Source organism: Mya arenaria, chromosome 12 (assembly GCF_026914265.1).
Source record: "Mya arenaria isolate MELC-2E11 chromosome 12, ASM2691426v1".
Lineage (NCBI taxonomy): Eukaryota > Metazoa > Mollusca > Bivalvia > Myida > Myidae > Mya > Mya arenaria.
Genome location: NC_069133.1, coordinates 8,800,410 through 8,822,310, shown reverse-complemented (window position 1 = coordinate 8,822,310; position 21,901 = coordinate 8,800,410). Strand labels below are relative to the sequence as shown.

Here is a 21,901-nt window from a genome sequence, read left to right as displayed (position 1 = left end):
ATACCTTTCATGGGATTGCATTTGGGGTCCCTAGGGTCAAGGTCACTGTTACTAAAAATAGAAAAACTGTTGAAACTGAATAACTTTAGTAAAGGATGACATGTCTTGACTAACCTTGTCTATAGGAAGAGTTTATGGAGACCTTTCATGGGATTGCGTTTGGGGCCCTAGGCTCAAGGTCAAGGTGACTGTTTCTAAAAATAGAAAAACGGTTGAAACTTAATAACTTTAGTAAGGGTTGACATATCTTGACCAAACTCAATCTATAGAAAGAGTTTATGGATACCTTTCATGGGATTGCGTTTCGGGTCCCTAGGGTCAAGGTCAAGGTCACTGTTACTAAAAATGGAAAAACGGTTGAAACTGAATAACTTTAGTTAGGTTGACATATCTTGACCAAACTTGGTGTACAGGAAGAGTTTATGGAGACCTTTCATGGGATTGCATTTGGGGTCCCTAGGGTCAAGGTGGCTGTTACTAAAATAAGAAAAATGGTTCAAACTGAATATCTTTATTTAGGGTTGACATTTCTTGACCAAACTTGGTCTATAGGAAGAGTTTATGGATACTTTCATGGGATTGCCTTTTGGGATCCCTAGATTTAAGGTCAAGGTTACTGTTACTAAAAATAGAAAAACAGTTGGAACTGAATAATTTTAGTCAGGGTCTACATATCTTGACCAAACCAGGTATAAAGAAAGAGTTTATGGATACCTTTCATGGGATTGTGTTTGGGGTCCCTAGATTCAAGGTCAAGGTCACTGTTACTAAAAATAGAGAAATGGTTGAAAATGAATAATTTAAGTTAGGGTTGACACATCCTAACACAACTTGGTATAAAGGAAAAATTTATAGATACCTTTCAATGGATTGCATTTTGGTGCCTAGGTTCAAGGTCACTGATACTTAAAATAGAAAAAACAGACACAGGCTGGAGTTCTTCTGTCAATCATTAAAAACTTGGTTTTGTCGCATTGCGGCGTTTCTTGTTTTACATTTAAAATTGGTTTCTTCGCAACTCCTCTTACGTTTTTCATGCGATTTCTACCAAACTGTCACAGATTGATGACTATATAGCGAAGCAGCGCATATTGTCAGGCTTTTGCGATTCGGCCATTTTTGAAAGAGTTATTGCCCTTTTTTACATTTAAAATTGGTGTCTTCGAAACTTATCTTACGTTTTACATGCAATTTCTACCAAACTTTCACAGATTGCTGATGATTATGTAGTGACGCAGCGCATATTGTCAGGCTTTTGCAATTTTACCTTTTTTGAAAGAGTTATTGCCCTTTGTTTAATTTATATTTAAAATTGGTTTCTTCGCAACTCCTCTTACGTTTTTCATGGGATTTCTACCAAACATTCACAGATTGATGCGCATAAAGTGAAGCAGCGTATATTGTCGGGCTTTTACGATTTGACCATTTTTGAAAGAGTTATTGCCCTTTGCTTATTTTACATTTAAAACTGGTTTCTTCGCAAATCCTCTTACGTTTTTCATGCAATTTCTACCAAACTTCCACAGATTGCTGACAATGTAATGAAGCAGCGCATATTGTCAGGCTTTTGCGATTCGACCATTTTTGAAAGAGTTATTGCCCTTTGTTTATTTTACATTTAAAATTGGTTTCTTCGCAACTCCTCTTATGTTTTTCATGTGATTTCTACCAAACTTTCACAGATTGATGACTGTATAGCGAAGCAGCGCATATTGTCAGGCTTTCGCGATTCGGCCATTTTTGAAAGAGTTATTGCCCTTTTTTACATTTAAAATTGGTGTCTTTGAAACTTCTCTTACGTTTTTCATGCAATTTCTACCAAACTTTCACAGATTACTGATTATGTAGTGACGCAGCGCATATTGTTAGGCTTTTGCAATTTTACCTTTTTTGAAAGAGTTATTGCCCTTTGTTTAAATTATATTTAAAATTGGTTTCTACGCTACTCCTCTTACGTTTTTTCATGGGATTTCTACCAAACTTTCACAGATTGATGCTCATAAAGTGAAGCAGCGCATATTGTCGGGCTTTTACGATTTGAACATTTTTGAAAGAGTTATTGCCCTTTGCTTATTTTACATTTAAAATTGGTTTCTTCGCAAATCCTCTTACGTTTTTCATGCAATTTCTACCAAACTTTCACAGATTGCTGACAATGTAGTGAAGCAGCGCATATTGTCAGGCTTTTGCGATTCGACCATTTTTGAAAGAGTTATTGCCCTTTGTTTATTTTACATTTAAAATTGGTTTCTTCGCAACTCCTCTTATGTTTTTCATGCGATTTCTACCAAACTTTCACTGATTGATAACTGTATAGTGACGCAGCGCATATTGTCGCGCTTTCGGGATTCAGCCATTTTTGAAAGAGTAATTGCCCTTTCTTTATTTTACATTTAAAATTGTTTTCTTCGCAAATCTTCTTACGTTTTTCCTGCGATTTCTACCAAACTTTTACAAATTGATGACTATATAGTGACACAGCGCATTTTGTCGGGCTTTTGCGATTTTACCTTTTTTGAAAGAGTTATTGCCCTTTGTTTAATTTATATTTAAAATTGGTTTCTTCGCAACTCCTCTTACCTTTTTTCATGGGATTTCTACCAAACTTTCACAGATTGATGCTCATTAAGTGAAGCAGCGCATATTGTCGGGCTTTTACGATTTGACCATTTTTGAAAGAGTAATTGCCCTTTGCTTATTTTACATTTAAAATTGGTTTCTTCGCAAATCCTCTTACGTTTTTCATGCAATTTCTACCAAACTTTCACAGATTGCTGACAATGTAGTGACGCAGCGCATATTGTCAGGCTTTTGCGATTCGACCATTTTTGAAAGAGTTATTGCCCATTGTTTATTTTACATTTAAAATTGGTTTCTTCGCAACTCCTCTTATGTTTTTCATGCGATTTCTACCAGACTTTCACAGATTGATGACTGTATAGTGACGCAGCGCATTTTGTCGGGCTTTCGGGATTCAGCCATTTTTGAAAGAGTAATTGCCCTTTCTTTATTTTACATTTAAAATTGTTTTCTTCGCAAATCCTCTTATGTTTTTCCTGCGATTTTTACCAAACTTTTACAGATTGATGACTATATAGTGACACAGCGCATTTTGTCGGGCTTTGGCGATCTGACCATTTTTGAAAGAGTTATTGCCCTTTGCTTATTTTACATTTCAAGTTGGTTTCTTCGCAAATCCTCTTACGTTTTTTTATGCAATTTCTACCAAACTTTCACAGATTAATGACTATATAGTGATGCAGCGCATATTATCGGGCTTTCGCGATTCGGCCATTTTTAGCTCGACTATTCGAAGAATAAGGAGAGCTATACTACTCACCCTGGCGTCGGCGTTGGCGTCACACCTTGGTTAAGGTTTTGCATGTAAGCACCTTTAAGTCATTATCTCAGTAAATACATCAGTTATTGCATTGAAACTTTGGATATGTATTCCCAACTATCTTACATACTAAATTAATGAAGTTAGATAACAATTATTTGAATATAATGCAAATAATAGGCCTTTATTATTCGCCTTAGAAATATTGGTTAAGGTTTTGCGTGTAAGCACACATAGGTTAATATCTCAACAACTACTTGAGGTATTGCATTGATACTTGATACAATGGTACTCAACCACCCAACCTACTAAATTAACCAAGTAAGATAACTCTAGTTTGCATTTAATGCAAATAATTGCCCTTTATTATTCGACTTAGAAATTCTGGTTAAGGTTTTGCTTGTAAGCACACATAGGTTAATATCTCAGCAACTACTTGAGGTATTGCATTGAGACTTTATACAATGGTAGTCAACCATCCAACCTACTTAATTAACCAAGTTAGATAACTCTAGTTTGCATTTAATGCAAAATAATTGCCCTTTATTATTCGACTTAGAAATTCTGGTTAAGGTTTTGCATGTAACCACATTTAAGTCAATATCTCAGCAAATATTTCATGTATTGCATTGAAACATTGGATATGTATTCAAAGATAACACTTGTTTGAATATAATGCAAATTATGGGCCTTAATTATTTGACTTAGAAATTCTGGTTAAGGTTTTGCATGTAAGCACACATAGGTTAATATCTCAGAAATTACTTGATGGATTGCATTAAGACTTTATACAATGGTACTCAACCATCTACTTAAATAACCAAGTAAGATAAATCCAGTTTGCAATAAATTAAAAAAATGGCCCCTTTTTTATTCGACATAGAAATTCTGGTTAAGGTTTTGCATGTAACCACTTTTAAGTCAATATCTCAGCAAATACATCATGTATTGCATTGAAATTTTACACACAGGCTCCCATCTATTTAACCTTCTTATTTAATCAATTGGAATAACTCTATCTTTTATAATATATAATTTTTGCCCCTTTATTATGCGACTTAGAAATTCTGGTTAAGGTATTGCATGTTAGCACACATATGATAATATCTCAGCAACTATTTGATGTATTGCATTGAGACTTTATACAATGGTATTCAACCACCCAACTTAATTGAATAACCAAGTTAGATAACTGTATTTTGCAAATAATGGCCCTTTATTATTAGACTAAAAAATTCTCGTTAATATTTTGCATGGAACCACATTTATGTTTATATCTCAGCACACCATGTTTTGCATTGAAATCTAATCTAACAGTGATCCATACATCATTCGCCAAACCTTTTCAATCCTTACATTGAAAAGCGGCGGAAAAGTCGAGCGCGCTTTCTCTGTGACAGCTCTTGTTTTTTTTTAAAAATGCTCTCATATTTATCTACCCGAACCTGCTTTTTTTGAGTATCAAATATGGGTATAAATTTAATATCCAGGTATTGTCAATCTCCATTTCAAACATCATATTGTATGACGGCCTCTGGTCCATACACATATGCATACAACTTTAATGTTTTGAAATACATGAAATGTGTAAAAAGAAATAGATTTTGATTGTATTTCAGTAGTGAAAAAAACATTATACAGTTGAACCTCGTTGATTCGAACTCCCAGGGAATGGTGGAAACACATTGAGCCTCAAAACATTCGAGCCAAACGTGAATGATTACATTCAGTAGAAACAAAATTGGTCCTTAACAACCAGTTTGAGCCAATGAGGAAAATAGAGCCAAGCACGTTCAAGCCAACGGGGTTCACATGAAATTCAATACATGCTATTTGCTACTCAGGTTTGAGTATTGTAAAATCACATTATTTACTCTTATCGACAATATCATAATTTGCAGACACAAAATACAAGATAACGGTCTACACTGGGGACAAACCAGGGGCTGGAACAGACGGCAACGTGTACATCATCCTGTTCGGAGAAAATGGTGACTCGGGAGAGAAATTCCTTGATAGCAAGGAGAACAACTTTGAAAGAAAAAAGTGAGTAATAAGTGGTAATACTAAATGCATTCGCCTAGTCCTTTGTAAAGATTAAACATGACGTTTATTTTGTATAACGCGCGTGTGTAAGGTATTATGATGACATTGTTTACTATTTTATTGCTTTTGTATTGGATAAGCCTGATGTCATTTATGCAATGATATAGGACATTACAAAATCAGTTATTCTTTTATACAAATGTATCTTGTCTGTTACACATCTTTAAAAAAGTACTCAATTGCAGAAGATACTGCTTGTGTTGAATCACAATATATGTTTCTTTTAAAATGTAAATATAAGTATTGATCACATTTTTTCTTTTGTTTATGGTGTTTGAAATCAGTAGGGCAAGTGAGCAAATGTCCAAGAAGCACTAGCTAGCTTCATGGAATGTGCTAGTTTGCCCTACTGCGTTCATACAGCTTAATCGCAAGAAGAAATGCTATAAATTCTTAATTAAACCTGTTTCACATACAACCAATTTGCAACAGAAGAAATTAACTAAATCTAAGCTAAAACATGAATAGAGCTGAAAAAACATTATGGCAAATGGAGAAATTGATCAATTAGGCACTGTGGATATAATGTTGTAGACATAATGTTATCTTCCAGAAGTTCAAATAATCTGATAGGTAACCTTCAAATAAGCAATATTTGTGGATAACAACTCTCAATTTAGTTTTGGCATTTGATATTTTTCATCAGAAGAGATTTGAAAAGATAATTTTTGTAACACTCCATTAAGCTTCAGTCAGGAAAATGCAAAAGAAAATGTATGCATCTATATCTGTCAAAACCTATCAAGAAATGTTCCTTGGCAAGTGCTTTGTAATGATAAAATGATAAAATAAATGAGATACTCAACAACAACAACAACAACAACAACAACAACCACCCTTTCATGCGTGATTGGAAATAACAACAACAACAACAACAACCATCCTTGCATATGCCAATGGAAACAACAACAACAACAACAACAATCCTTGTATATGTGAATGGAAATAACAACAACAACAACAACAACAAAAACATCCATCCTTGCATATGGGATTGAAAATCACAACAACAACAACAACAGCAACTGTCTTTGCATATGGGATTGGAAATAACAACAACAATAACAACAACAATAACAACAACATCAACAGCAACCATCCTTACATATGGAAATGAAAATCACAAAAACAACAACAACAACCGTCCTTGCATTTGTGATCAGAAATTGCGATAGCAAATATAAAACCCATATATTCAGCCAGGTTTGTTATCAACAGTTAGGCAATGGTGGAAAAAAGCTTATTAGTGTTTGCAAGGATTTTTCATAAACTAAATGCACTGTTAGCTATACTTATATTTTTACAGGATGAAGTGTAATGCAAAACCCTTTAAGTTAAATTCATATGAAGTTAAAGATAGCCCCTGATATTAAATAGTGTTAAAGAAGTGTATTTTTATTTTTTAGAAAAGAGCTGATTTTCTTTCTTGAATTTGACTACCGTATAAATAAATGTTCTTGAAAAATATTTTATCACCTTTCCCACCAAACAGAATTCTATAAATATGAGTTTTTTGTTTGTTTGTGAAATACGTGATTTATTATATATGCAGTGTAAATCAGCAAGCAATAAATACTGCAAAGTATGCTTGTTGTATTCCATTCTGCTGACGTCATGCATCACAAGTACTTAAAAAGAGTTTAAATGACATCAAAAAGTAAAATCTGTCATTAAAATGTTATTTATTATGTTAAAACACTTCTTATAAGTGGTTTAAACCAGTAATTTATGTTCTAAAAGGGTTATTTACAATGATAATATGATCCGGAACGTCTTGTTCGACTCTCGATTTGCAATAAAACACTCAAGAGGCAAATTTTAGATACAGCCACCAAGGTGTCAACAGGAATAAACACAGTCCTTATATGTATATATTTATAAAACAAATAAAATATGAAGCAATATTGTGATTTACTCTGAAGAGCATGAAGCAAAACCATTGTGTAAATAAATCACATTTAAACCCATGTAGGTTGTTTATTTTTTATTTATAATTTTCTGTAACAGGCACACATTTAAATCACCTTTCGAGATATATGTTTCATTACTATATATACACATTTTACGCTTTTGCATTTACTGTCAGAAATTTTGTAAACAGGAAACTTTGTAATACATTACTAGAAAACTTACCTCTAATTTTTATCCCCCGCTTTGAAAAGGCGAGGGGATATAGTAATGGTAGGGGCGCTTCTGTGCGTGCGTGTGCGTCTGTCCGTCCCACATTAATTTCTTTGCATCTCCCCTTACATTTCTCATGCGATTTCTACCAAACTTTCACAGATTGATGATCATAAAGTGAAGCAGCGCATATTGTCTGGCTTTCCCGATTTGACCATTTTTGAAAGAGTTATTGCCCTTTGCTTATTTTACATTTAAAATTGGTTTCTTCGCAACTCCTGTTACGGTTTTCATGCGATTTCTATCAAACGTTCACAGATAGTTATTGCCCTTTCTTTATTTTACATTTAAAATTGGTTTCTTCGCAACTCCTCTTACGTTTATGACTATATAGTTACGCAGCGCATATTGTCAGGCTATTGCAATTTGACCTTTTTTGAAAGAGTTCTTGCCCTTTCTTAATTTTACGCATTTCTTATGTTCCTGAGAAACTACCCTTACAATTGATTGGCTTTCGTTACAAAAAATGCCCTTGTTCTGTTTACTCATAATTGCGCTAAGAAAAACCTTAGGTTAAGCATTTTCTCCCACCATCATTTTATTTTGTTATGGTATTTTAAGACCATATATATGAATCTTTACTGAGAGAAAAAAATGCAGGTTTGCACTTCAACATTGACATATTCCAGCAAAAACATAAAACGATTTGAATGTTACCATTTGAATTTGTTTTCATAATTTTCTTTACGAGTCATTTATTTTGCAGGCAAGACCAGTTTGTCATTGAAACCCCATGTCTCGGAAGGTTGGACAGGATACGCATCGGCCATGATTATGGAGGGATCAGCCGTAGCTGGTTTCTGGATAAGGTTTGTTTCCCATATAGTATTTACGTTAATAAAAATATGCATAAAACTATGCTTTATACCACATTTTATCATGATAATTGTGTATTTTCATTTCTGGTAGCCATGAGTATGACCCTTTAGCTCTTAGCACTATACCCACACTGCAAATTTACACTCAATGTTTACCTGCAGCCATACAATGGCTTAATGTTTTGGTTTGGCTAAATTTAGCCAAAATATTTATTGATTGAACATTGATCAATATTTATCCATTGATTTCTATTATACAATCAAATCATTTCAATGGTCAAACTAGCTAAAAGAAAACCCGCTGAGTACTTATCCAAGTGTTTTACAATTGTCTCCGCTGAGTACTTATCCAAGTGTTTTACAATTGTCTCCGCTGAGTACTTATCCGAGTGTTTTACAATTGTCTCCGCTGAGTACTTATCCGAGTGTTTTACAATTGTCTCCGTTGAGTACTTATCCGAGTGTTTTTCAATTGTCTCCGCTGAGTACATATCCGAGTGTTTTTCAATTGTCTCCGCTGAGATCTTATCAGTGTTTTTCAATTGTCTCCGCTGAGTACTTATCCGAGTGTTTTTCAATTGTCTCCGCTGAGTACTGACCCGAGTGTTTTTCAATTGTCTCCGCTGAGTACTTATCCGAATGTTTTACAATTGTCTCCGCTGAGTACTTATCCGAGTGTTTTTCAATTGTCTCCAGCAGCTGATTGTATAAAACTGGTTTGTTATTTTGTTTGGTCAAAGTTATCCAAAATGAGTATTGATAAGTCAATATTCTTCCAATAATTATTATTATCCAATATCATCTTTTTAATCCCCAAACGAAGCAACAGATATAACATGCTGAGAACTTATTAAGGTTTTAAACAATTGTCTCTAGTGATCTGTTTCAGTTTATGACCTTTACCAAAATAAATAAGTTAAAACTGCTCATTAATACTTGAAAGATATTTGAAAGGTATTGACTGATTGACAGATGTGATGTGCACTGGCCTAACTAGATTCCATCACATTTGTCTCAGTCCAAGTGTAATGACCCTTTACTTAGAAAGTTATGGTCTGAAAAAATCTGTCGTTGCATGTGACATCTTAAGTTTTGTACCTACACCCATGAAACTTGGAAAGAACATGGCACCTAGAGTACTGTACCTACACCCATGAAACTTGGAAAGAACATGGCACCTAGAGTACTGTACCTACACCCATAAAACTTGGTAGGAACGTAGCTCCTAGAGTATTGTACCTACACTTATGAAACTTGGTAGGAATGTTGGTCAGCATGCATGGGTTGATGTGCAACTGCCATTTCTCTCTTTTACTTGTTAATTCCCTTACTTTACATTTTACCACTCCTAATTCCTGGCTGCATCACAAGCATGATAGCTCTAGTTTATTGCATGTAGATGCCATGGTTGCTATTTTTATTGTTGGGAATAAATGCAGGAATTTGTGTGTTATGTTACATTAAAACCATAAACCTTTATTCTGCATGTTTTTTACGCAATTTATTAATATACTTCATAAATTTTTACACCCAATTTTCTCAAGAAATGTACAAACAAAGGAAATATCAGCCGCTTTTTATGCATGGTTTAATTATTATAAGCCTTTAAATCTATATCTATCATCAGATTGTAACAATGATCAAAGACTTCAACCCATAGGTTCTTTCGTTTTTTGGTTTAATTACAAAGTTTAAGTGGTGTTAAATGGTAGCAATGTACTGCAAATTTAATCAAGTTTAATTGTAAAAATATGTTCAAGACATGCAGATAATATTAGATTGTAACTTATTTCATAACTGTGAGGCCAAAAAAGAAGGTTATTTGTTTCCACTCACATCTCAGAAAAAAAGTAATAAGGTAGGTATGTAAGCATAAATTATATTTTTTGAGAACCTGGATTCTGTACCATACAGACCTATATTAGGGTATATCATCTTTGTAGAAAATTTTCATATAAATGGTAAAATTTTAACATGTGCAATTGTTAAAAGCATATTTTTTAGGCAATATAAAAACAATGACGGAAAAAAAGTGTAGGGTCGGGAGGAAATAATATGGTTAGTCAATAATGTAAGGAAACTTATAATTAATTTTACTGTGATTTTGATAATATCATAAAGCCACAATTAATAGTTTGTTTGGTGTTATTCGACCCTCGTCTTGGTGTTGGTAGGAAGGTGTATATGAAAAATTAAATACAGTCAAACCTTGTTCTTTTCAAGTTTGATTATGGGTGACAGTAAGACATATCGATGGCCTCACTTCCAAATGTCGTAGCTACGAAATCCCATGTTTTCAGTGGCAAAATTTTTTGTTATTCGATTCGTTTTGGTAATATGATTTTAATGATTTCAAAATTCCGAAACAGAAAAAAATCCAGGTTTGCTATTTTGAAGTGAGGCCATCGATATTGCATGTGTTAGACTCTGAAAGAATGTGTTTAGTGTATCAAATTTTTAGAAAGCAGTTTCAATTCTAGAAGTGTTCAAGGTTAAGTGGCAGCCATTTCCCATCTCAGGATTAAGTGGCCACCTGTCATAAGCAGCATATTTGCCCTTCCTAAAAGTGGCCACTTAGTACAGGTTTTACTGTGATGAAAAATATCCAATGAGGAAGATAAAAACTTAATGTCACATATGTTCATGAGTTGTTGCGTAATGCCAAAAACCTAAAAAATTTCATTGCGAACTTTTACAAGTGCCAACCTGTTTTACTGTAAAATGTATTATCTGCAATTTGAAAAAAGGAATTTAAGATATAATAAAGACATTGAGCTTTCCCAGACCATAATTTTTTTCCATTTTTTTAAATTTTGTTTAAGATGTTGTATATATTTCTCTCCACAATGATATCAAAATCGTTTAATGTGAATTATTAAGAATGAGCTTTTCTGTAATAGATTGAGATTTAGCCCGAATTAAAACTGAACACAACGTTACGTTCGGGAAACAAAAACAAAATAATGTGTTGGCGATTGTGATGTATATACGGATTTAAGATTATTGAAGTTGCCGAAAATTGTTTATTGAAATGGTCCCCAGAGGTTGAAAGCGAAAAGATTTTAAGAGAAATTCAATAATGAAGTAGATAGAAACATTTCGCTTCCACCTGGAAAAAGTCACTTAGGCGTAAATAAATAATATGTTTGTTAGTGGTTTCATGGCCCCCACCCAAAAATAGGGTAGGGAGATCGGATTTTTTTTTTAAATGTTTCTGGAGAATATTTTGTTACCAAAAACTATGACTAGTATGCTGAAGAACATTATATACATTTGATATGTGCATTACTGATATTGTTGAAAGTCCAAAAATAAAAAGAATTAATTAAAAAAAAATAGATATAAAAAATAGATATAAAAAAAAATCTCAATAAAAAGGTTTAGATTTGGGGAAAAATAGAGTAGGTCGAGAAACCAGAAACATACATAATCTTTTTTCGAGCCTTATGTACCTGTAGGAGTTAATGCCAGCCTCAACTTAATGGCAATAATTTTTTTATAGTATTCACTAGAGGATGAACTCTTAAAATATGAAAAAAGTACAGATATAATTAAAAATATCACGATGGTGGCCTAGTTTGGATTAAAAAGCTGATTGAAATATGTAGATCTAGTCATTAAAAATGTACTGCAGCTGGAAAAAAGGGAGAAAATTTCAAAGTGACCAAACAAATACACTTAAACAGTTAATTATGAAAACAGTGTTTTTTATTGTAATTCACTATAGTGAAACAGTAAAGCATTTATTTACATGTTGTTGTTTTTTAGGTTAAAATCAACTATATAGTTGGATTTTATGGTACAGGCAAACCCTGTTGGCTCGAACTCGCTTGGCTCGAATTCCTCGATGGCTCAAATTTAAATGTAAAGGCCTGATTTATTTAAACTGAATGTAAGCATTAATACCGCATGGCTCGAAATTTCTGAGGCTCTAGGTATTTTCGCCGGTCCCTGGGAGTTCGAGCCAACGGGGTTCGACTGTATTCATATTCATTGCCTACTGATGACAAATTCTTTTGCAACATCACAATATTAACGCACAATGACATAGCATGGTAGAGTCTTTTGTCATGAACTTCCTCATTTTATGGAAAGTAACTCTGCAATCAGTGGCTTTGTTTGCATACAGAAGGCTTTCCATAACAGTTCTCTGTATTGAGTTAGAAAATCATTGATTTCACTTGGTGGTTGGTCTTGTAAGGGGATCATAACTCAATATGCTTTTAAACTGAGGTATCCTGTTTCAAGAACGGTAACTCTAGATTGATTTAACTTCTTCCAAAATGGTAACACTATATACTAAGTTTTCTGCCTTTCTTTTCTCCATAACTTTTGAATGATTATTTGCTCAAGAAATTTGTTGTTGGTCCTGTCAAGGGATGGTAACTCTGCATTGATAGTGGTCTTGTCAAGGGATGGTAACTCTGCATTGATAATGGTCTTGTCAAGGGATGGTAACTCCACATTGATAGCACATAGGTGGGGAGTTAAGAACCCATAATCTCCCTTTGTGAGGTTTCTCACCCCAGTGGCGTCGTTTATAACCTGAAAAAGAGAAAGAGGAAAATAATTATTAGTTTTATTCAATTTAGTCTGTCTGTTTTGTGTTGTCGTTGTTGTAGGTGTTGTTGTTATTATAGGTGATGGAGATGTGCAAATGTTTTATGTCAGTAATTATATTCAAGATCTGTTTAACACAACCGTTAATGCTAAAAGCATGTATTTGCTGATATTGCGGATAATCTGAAACATGAAATTTGGTATATATGTTTACATCACAATGGGTATATAACAAGCAAGTCGAAAAGATTTGACTTTATTATTTCTTGAGGTATGTCCCTTACCCGATGGGGAAATTCAGATGAGCGTTGGCGTCCACTTAAGATGTTAATTATTATTATCTTTTGATGATCGGGTTATATTAGTCAGATTAATGTTCTTGTGTAGTCACACAGTGTCAATTTTAAAGTTTAATTAAATTATTGATGATTAAATACTTTTTGAAGTAAGTGAAATTTGAGAAGCCTCATTTCTGTAATTTTCTATTTTATTTTAAGTTATGCGTTATGCCTAAACATTACAACAAATAATAACACATTATGTTTCCTGGAGTCACAGAATGTAATATGAATTTAAATGCATACAAATATTTTATAGCACATACACATGAAAATGCACTTCAATTTTAGGATGGTTAAATACCATTTTGTTATGCAACATGCTTACTTAATCTCAAAATGCAATAAAAAATAGCAGAAACTTTAAGCATATTATCATTAATCAAGATTTAAGACAGAAACTCTTTTTTTTTCGTTTTTTTTTTCTGTAAATCTTTATACAACATCAAGGCTTAATGCAAGATTGTTGTCATGCCATCTATTGATATACTGTGGTACAACCATCTTGCGTTAAGCCAAAGTACAGGGAACTGGTTTATGGCACCATTTCATATGATATTCATGACTGTGAATCTGCATCTCTTATGATAGTTAAAAATAATGGTATATAGATAATATATTTCATAAATCAATTCATCATACAGAAAGATTTATCTTGATTAAACATTTTATAATGTGTTCATTGTGTTGCTTTACGATCTATAGTTTTATTCTGATGTGTTGAGAAACTGCAGGTTTTCATATTCTGGCATTTTGATGATTTTTGAACAGGGTTGTTTTCAACCCTGTTCAGTGTAGCCACAAACTAGATACTCACAACAGAAAAATCCTATTAATAGTAACAAATGTCGCCAGCCGATTTACCACCAAATATATAGTTTGAGAAAGTGTAGACTATATTAATTGCAAGCTATGTTTCAAATAACCGAGGTAGATTTGACAAAGCAAGAATCAATCATAACGCAATATCTATTTAAATAATTTAATCTGTTGAACTTAAATAAAGATAACATTAAAGTAGTATCCCTGCACCGAAAGATGAATGAACATCGAAATGTAAACAAAGAATTACTATCCACTCTAAGCGCTTCATTCAATCACGTGACACAATGATGAAGCCAAGTGAATTTACAGTCGAAGAGAGATAATCCTGTAATGAGATAATGCAATAAGTTAAACAGATTTCTCTGCCTTGCCTTTGTAAAACAGAAGCGGGAAACACAAGCTTGATTGATTGTCGTGCACATTTGAAGCCTACAGAGATGTTTGTTTTACTTTGTTTTAGAAAACTTGATTGTTTTACTTGGAATCTGATGTTCTGATGGTTAGTATTGATTTGCATTTGTAGTCTTTTGTGTTTGTCTTGGGTTAGCAATGGATTGGAATGATCATTATTTCATTCAGCTGCATTTATTTAGTTTTGTCATGTATTTTTTACGACATCAGCAGATTTTGTATTTAAACCGAGATTGGCAGTTCCGTGATATTCTTTTAACCTCTTTCCATATACTAATATATGTGGGTTTGGTTACTGATGATAACATGCATGGATAACAGAAGTCACCATGGGAGTACGAGGGAGAAGGAGTGTTTAATTCCATAAGTCAGTAAGTTGCATGTCAATGATTTGTTTTATGATGTACTGTGTTGTTGTTGTTGTTGTTATCGCTTGTATTATATGTGTGTTTTATATGCTTTAGCCATTTAATTAAATCTGCATACGAGTAAATCATACCTGGTATAAGATATTAGACTGTTTACGATGTAAACTTATAAACATGTTATTATTCATTATTTTATGGTTGTTTATATTTATATTTTCATGACGCTCCGATATTATATCTACATTCGATAATGTTGAATATAGAGATATTGAAGAACACTGTGTTTGTTGTTTGAATTTTAACTGCTACATATGGTATCCTAGACATATAAACCCACCCTCGGTTAGGAATTACAAATGTATTCTCATCTTAAAACCTGGAATGACCTAGAAAGCAACAATGGTCTCATTGATCTCAATTATCACACAGTTTCCCTGCTTAAAACATCACGTGATAGCGCAAGTGGGAATAACAAACGTGCTAAAGTGCTGACAAGTTACCTGATGATATAGAAATAGAAGAGAGTCGCTGACCATATAGACAATGAAGGAAAAAAAGTTTTGAAATTAAAGATTGTATGCTATTTTTATATGATGTATATATATCTACAATTGTTTGAAATCAATTATTTAATTTTTCATCATTTTAATTAAGAAACCATTTCTCTTATTCTGTTTAAAAATTGTTGGGTAAATAACAAGGCAAACATAGGCAAACTCTTTCTAATGAGTAAAGTTTGATTAGTATATATATACTCATATGTAACACCATATGATGGAGTTCTGCTCGGATTGGTTACGTTCTCCATCATTGTTTGCCTTCTTACACAGCGACATTAATTTTATTGTCAATAAAATATTAATTTTTCATTTGCCATCATGCTTCAATAAACCTGGGGTTGTTTTACACGCGGACTCTTGGATTCACTGTGCGACATATCAGCACCTTATTAATACACACATGATCGTAAATCATAATGGTGAAAACCCGTATTAAACCCAGTTGATACGGCGCTATCAGCGCTTTTATTATTAGATGCAAATGATTTACCCGATTTAAGTTCCCAGAATGTTTTAGAAATGTAACTTTATTGAAGTTATTGTATATCCAAATGACTTTTCTAAATGTTTTGTCATTTTTAATCCCCAGAAAGATAAAAAAAAATGCTTTTATTTGCAAATACAAACACAAAACAAAAACAAAAGAATATTTTAAATTTAGCGCAGACAAGGTCACTACTAAAATTGCATATCAAGTGACTTTCCTAATAAGAATTATACAATTAATTCCCATATTTCTAACAAAGAAGTAAATAGTTTATATATATATATTTTAAACGAAATAAGCATATTTAAGCTGTTATTTTCATAAAATATTTTGATTGAAAGCTAAATTAAATTAATTTGTACCAAAGGGAGGTAATAAGATTATTAATATTGACAGATTAAATCGGTGAATTTCTACTTTAAAACATTGATAATAATTTATTTTTCATTCCAAAATGCTTGCATCGCATTAATTCTAAAAAGAGAAGTTTAATGTTCTTTATGTGAAATCTCATTTGAGTTATTTTCCCCAGTTCTTTCTCCTGTCTATTTAAACCTCAAAAAGAGTCAAGAATTAGGCAACTGCCCTCTACTGTTAAACAGAGCTATGTTTCACCCACGTATCAACCTCATAAGCATAATAATGAGTGAGCAGTCCAGTTAATGATATCCTTGGTATTTCCCATACATTTCTGTTAAATAAAGCATCATGAACCTCAGGGTTTTTGATCACGCCGGATTTTTTGTCAGCAGTCTTAATCACTAGTTTCCAGACATTCACAAAAAATGGCTCATTCTAAGACAAAAAATTAAAAAGTCGTCAAAACGGTCAATCTGTGAGAGTGCAGTTTTAAATTTTGAAGATCAAGAATAACTAAAATGTTAAAAAATAATTGGAACCTACCTGTCATTGGTTTTGACAAATACGAGGGCATTCCTGTTGTCATGGACGCTTAATTCTGTCCTCCCACAAACTCACAATGGTCATCTCCAAAACCATACATGTCACCAATGTCCAAAAATGGATCTTGTAGGTTATCTCCAATGTAAATCTTATACTGGGTGCTTGAGCATAGCACAACTCTTACATAGAGTTTATCGTACATTTTTGGCCCTTTTTTAACATATTTGTGCTACCATGACAACCGTTTCTGTCATTGCTGTGGCTGAAGTCATATTGCGTCCATTCACGAACCTCTATATTAAGGATGTCTTTGGAAATTTCACTTAGTCTGTTGTCATAATTATCTATGGCATTTAAGACTACAATTTCATTGTTGATTAAGTTTTTGACTTTATTTTCTAAGGTAAGTATGGCTTTAGTTTGTTCAAGGTTTTGTGATGTTTGATTGGATATGCTATCTCTTAAGTCTTCTAGATTTGGTAAAGATCGCTTTAAATCATAAACAATCTGCAAAAACTCTTTTACTTTGTCTAAAAGTGGCATGCTTTGTGTCATAGTGGAAACCGTGGAATTTAAACTCTCCATTTTGTTAATCAGTGTAGACAGCTCAAATCTAACTTTGGTTATTTCTGCAGTACTGTTTTCTGCTAACATTCTTCCATTTTGTTCTAAGTCTTGTATTTTATTATTCAGAGGACTTGACTCATGGAGTAAACGGTCTACTATATTGTCGCCCATACTTTCAACTTTCACATCAATCAAATAATTAACTTGACCGGTGGTGATATTTCTTGGTTTTCTTTCCACATTATGATAAGCATCTGCAATAACTGAAATATTATTGTGAACATTTTTAAGCTCTGATGTAATACTGCTTTTTCCAAATCTCTGTGCTGTGGATTCTAATTTTGAATGAGTATTCCTGGTTTGTGCATCAAGCTCTTTTATCTTTGTTTCAAGGTTAGCTGTAACCTCTTCAACCTTAGTACCCTGGTTGATCAAAATGGAATAAATCCTCTTCATATCATTCTGATAGGCTCCATCAGACTGAACATTATTATCTCTATAGCTGTCTGTTGTGAACTCTTTTCTGTCATCTGTAGACAGTTCCTTTCTTTGGTTTATGAGGATTGGAGCATCTTTAGAATCAACTCTCATTTTACGATTGAAATCTCCTTTGCCCTGATTAGTGTGTTTTGGAGCGGGTTTTAAGTTTGGAATATAGGATTCCATTTCTTTTTTAACCCCATGATGAATCAGCTGTTTTATTCCACTATTTTGAAACTCATCACTGTTTGTTAAAAGTTCTGAGATATATGATCTAAACATTTTCAAAAGTTTTTTTCTGTTGAATATTCCGTGCAATTCATTGGAAGTTCTCATACCACAATTATGATGCCACGACTCTTGACTTTTACTATCCCCTGTTTGAAATAGACTTTTGAGGTTATGAACACTATTTTCTATGTCTAAATTTTTTCGTCTTACTTCACGATAATCTTTGTAGGCATCTTCTTTATAAAGTGATAGCATATTTTCTAAGCGTACAACTGCCGACTGTAAATCCGCAACCTGAGAAAATTCGCGGGTCTGTTCAGAGCACATAGTTTTAAAAAACTTAGTTGCCAGCGATATATCAACATTACATTCACACGGTTTCTGATCATTTTTATGGTTAATTAATTTTCCACTGATTTCGTAGCAGAATAATAACTACGCTCCGAACCAAACTGTCTTCACTTTGTGCAGTGGATGTGGGATTGTAGTGTTTATCTCGGGGTATCATGGATGCCAGCAGGGAATTACTCAGTCTGCAATAATCAGAATAAATCTCTTCATAAAGTTATATGGCTTATTCACCAACCCACCAAAGTAGCAGTCGCTGTTGGCACCTCAAAGTAACAACTGTCAGGTATATAGGAAGCAAGCATTTATCTTCAAAGCCTTCCAATTCAGCAATGTCATGTGTAATTTGTGCATATATAACATTTTGGCGGATTTTGCTGCTGATAAGAAATCAACTACTTGTCATTCTTGCAGACAACTGATGTTTTATTATACTAATGTTATGCAAAGGTAGGAATTACAACAAAGTCATGCTAAAATGGCAAATATAATTGTTTTTACTTTTCATGCATACATTATGCAAAAAAAGAGCTAGTCTTACCAAGATGGTGTTTATATTTTTTTTTAATAAATTCGTTTAATTTCGCTTTTTTATTCATTCACAGAATCTGTATTTAATTAATTGGGAAATATCATGAGTTTTGGGGGAAAATGAACAATTTTGCAAAGGAAAACAGCCTTCCTTTAGAAGGCAGTAAATTGAAAAAAAAAACTGTTTAGGCATTGCAATAAATGCCAAATTACAAAATATCTGTGGTATTTCGTTGATTTATTACCACCTAGAGATGTGATAGTTGTTTGGTTATTAGGCATAAATAATATTTTATGGAATATAAAAAGTTTTTATGTAGTTTACAATGGTGACTGTCCATTTATTTGGTTTCTTGTAGTGTTTCTTCGTCAATAGGTCAATTTCTAAATTAAGCATCACATGGTGTAGCCAACCAATGAAAAGCTGTTAGCCATTAAGTCTGGTTTTTGTGATTATGCATCGTGAGATTATCAAAATTTTGAATTCTACCTCTTTCCATTCCTCCTCCACAAGTAAACTAAAGTTCCAATAGTGATGATATAATGTTATCAAGTCAGATCTCGATTCATTGGTTTATACTAATTTATTTTAGCTCAATTGTGACTAAAGCTGATAGCTTATAAGATCACTCTAGAGTCTGTTTCCTGGCCAGAAACCAGTACTGTGTCGTATTTTGAGAGGCCATGAGAAAGTACCCCTAGTGGGGATCGAACCCACAATCTCTTGGGTGAGAGGCTGTCTCAGACACCTATACCACTAGACCACTCTTACCCTTACAGGGTGTTCATTGCTAACTGATAATGCCATGTAACTACATTATTATATCATTTGTTATACTTTTTTATTTCTCTGTGTCGTTCATAAAATGTTTATGATACATGATAGTTTTTTACATTGTCTTTCTGGCGGATTTTACTGCCAGATAAGAAATCAACTACTTGTATTCTTGCAGACAATTGATGTCTTTATTTGTTATGGCATTCCAATAAATGCCCAGTTACAAAAAATATGTGGTATTTTGTTGATTTATAACATGCTATATATATGAAAGTCATTATGGAATATTGGATAACACATAAATACAGCTTGTTTATTTTGCACATCATTGCAAATTCTGTAACAAAAATAACAACCAAGTTTTCACCAAGTCATTAATCTGTTTTATTAAGTGTGTTATTAAAAGATGGTGCATGCACAATGGATAAAATAATGAATTGTTGGCGATTCAACTTAAGAGTACTGCAAAATAAAATGTCGATAAATTTGATAATTAAAACATTAAATAATTTGAAAAGTACTGTCAACCGATTGGTTAAAAAAAAGATTTTGACTGTTATTCAAATTTTTAAAATGTTTTAAATAGAAAATTTTCACTTTTCTTACCTGAAACAAATAAGGCATTAAACCATTGCAAAATTAATTCCATTTATTCTTATATGTCCTTTATAAAGAATGCGGTGCAAAACTGTGTGTAAATATTTGCCAGCACTTTTTTATTGCACAATAATTCATCTGCGCATCTTTATATACCAATATCTTATACTTCGAAATGTATTTACTCATTAGCGAAACGCTCTAAACCAGGATATGATGAAGTTTTTATATCATCCACTTCAATCTACTTGATTCGACCCACACGAAATAAAAAAAATACTACTATTAGTTTCATTGCATGTGGTTTTTATTTTTTTATATCATTTTCACAGATGTATGAAATTGTAATCCATCATATTACTTTGAAAGATAAGCTTTCGTTGGTATTAATTTCTCTCTTTTTTTCAAAAGTGCAAATATTGATTATCTACAATCCATATCAAGGACAGCCTTTCTTATGCCATTGCAAAAAAAAATGTTTCAAGAGTTAGAAAACTGCATGAATGCACGAAAAATAAAAATCAATCCTCATATTAACATTTTCACCCTTTTCTTAGTTTTTCTTTGTGTGAAAATATTGAAGAGTTTGTAATTATGCGATATAAACAAGTTGTTTTGTTGCATTAAATATTTTTTCCAATGCATGGGAAATATTCTGCAGACCAAATAATTCATACACAGGTGAACCACAGTTCTAAATTATTCAATGTTTATAAATTACACTCATTATTATGTCCCCCTGTGTAGAAGAGGGGGTATATTGATTTGCACATGTCGGTCAGTTGGTCGGTATGTCCGTCGATCATTCCGCCCTCCATCTGTCAGTTGACCACAGCTTGTCGGAGTGATTAATTGACAATTCCTGGACCTATGGTCATCAAACTTAACATGAAGGTTGGGCCTGACGAGTAGATGACCCCTATACATTTTAGGGGTCATCTAGTCAAAGGTCAAGGTCACAGTGACATTAAATGCCAAGAGGTTGTCAACAAACTTGAATTTGAGGTTGGGCCTGACCAGTAGATGACCCCTATTGATTTTAGGGATTATCAGGTCAAAGGTCAAGGTCACAGTGACCTTGAAAGCAAAAACCTTGTTCATGCGTTAACAGAGTTAGATTAAAGTTGGCCCAAGGACTAAACCTCATGGCCTCATCTCCTGTGATGTGCATAAGGTTTTGAGTGGTTAGAAGGGATGTTATCTTAATGAACCAATTATAATGCAATAATGCTAAAGGGTTAACTTCATACTTAAAAAGCAATGTTTACCATGACTTTATATGTTTACTCTTTTCAAATTGCTTTATTTTTTACAGGCGCCTAGCTTATTGAACACAAGTAATTATGCAGTTGCATAATGAAATTGTGACAGGTTGAAGTTTCTGTTATACCAAACCCCCCGAATTCGACATAAAAACCCAAGGGGGTAGGGGGTGAATGCGTTAATATGCTGTCCGTCATTAATCTGCGTAA

At 33.2% G+C, this 21,901-nt stretch overlaps 2 protein-coding genes across 2 annotated transcripts in view; one reads left to right on the top strand and one right to left on the bottom strand.

The window, feature by feature from the left end:
* The window catches only part of LOC128211482 (uncharacterized), a 93,788-nt gene that overhangs the window by 19,008 nt on the left and 52,879 nt on the right, over positions 1-21,901 (top strand). The window contains exons 3-4 of the mRNA XM_052916323.1: positions 5,242-5,386; positions 8,334-8,436. Of these exons, the coding sequence (XP_052772283.1) occupies positions 5,242-5,386; positions 8,334-8,436 (248 nt within the window). The remainder of the gene's footprint in view (positions 1-5,241; positions 5,387-8,333; positions 8,437-21,901) is intronic.
* On the bottom strand, positions 12,286-20,790 carry LOC128211484 (uncharacterized). The gene is made up of 3 exons (XM_052916325.1): positions 20,439-20,790; positions 16,898-18,708; positions 12,286-12,990 (listed from the first exon to the last, which is right to left on the bottom strand). The coding sequence occupies exon 2, from the start codon at positions 18,500-18,502 to the stop codon at positions 17,078-17,080; it is 1,425 nt and encodes a 474-aa protein (XP_052772285.1). The 5' UTR covers positions 18,503-18,708; positions 20,439-20,790; the 3' UTR covers positions 12,286-12,990; positions 16,898-17,077.

Coding starts and splice junctions, on each gene's coding strand:
- LOC128211484 (XM_052916325.1), bottom strand. CDS start 18,502: ATGTGCTCTGAACAGACCCGCGAATTTTCTCAGGTTGCGGATTTACAG.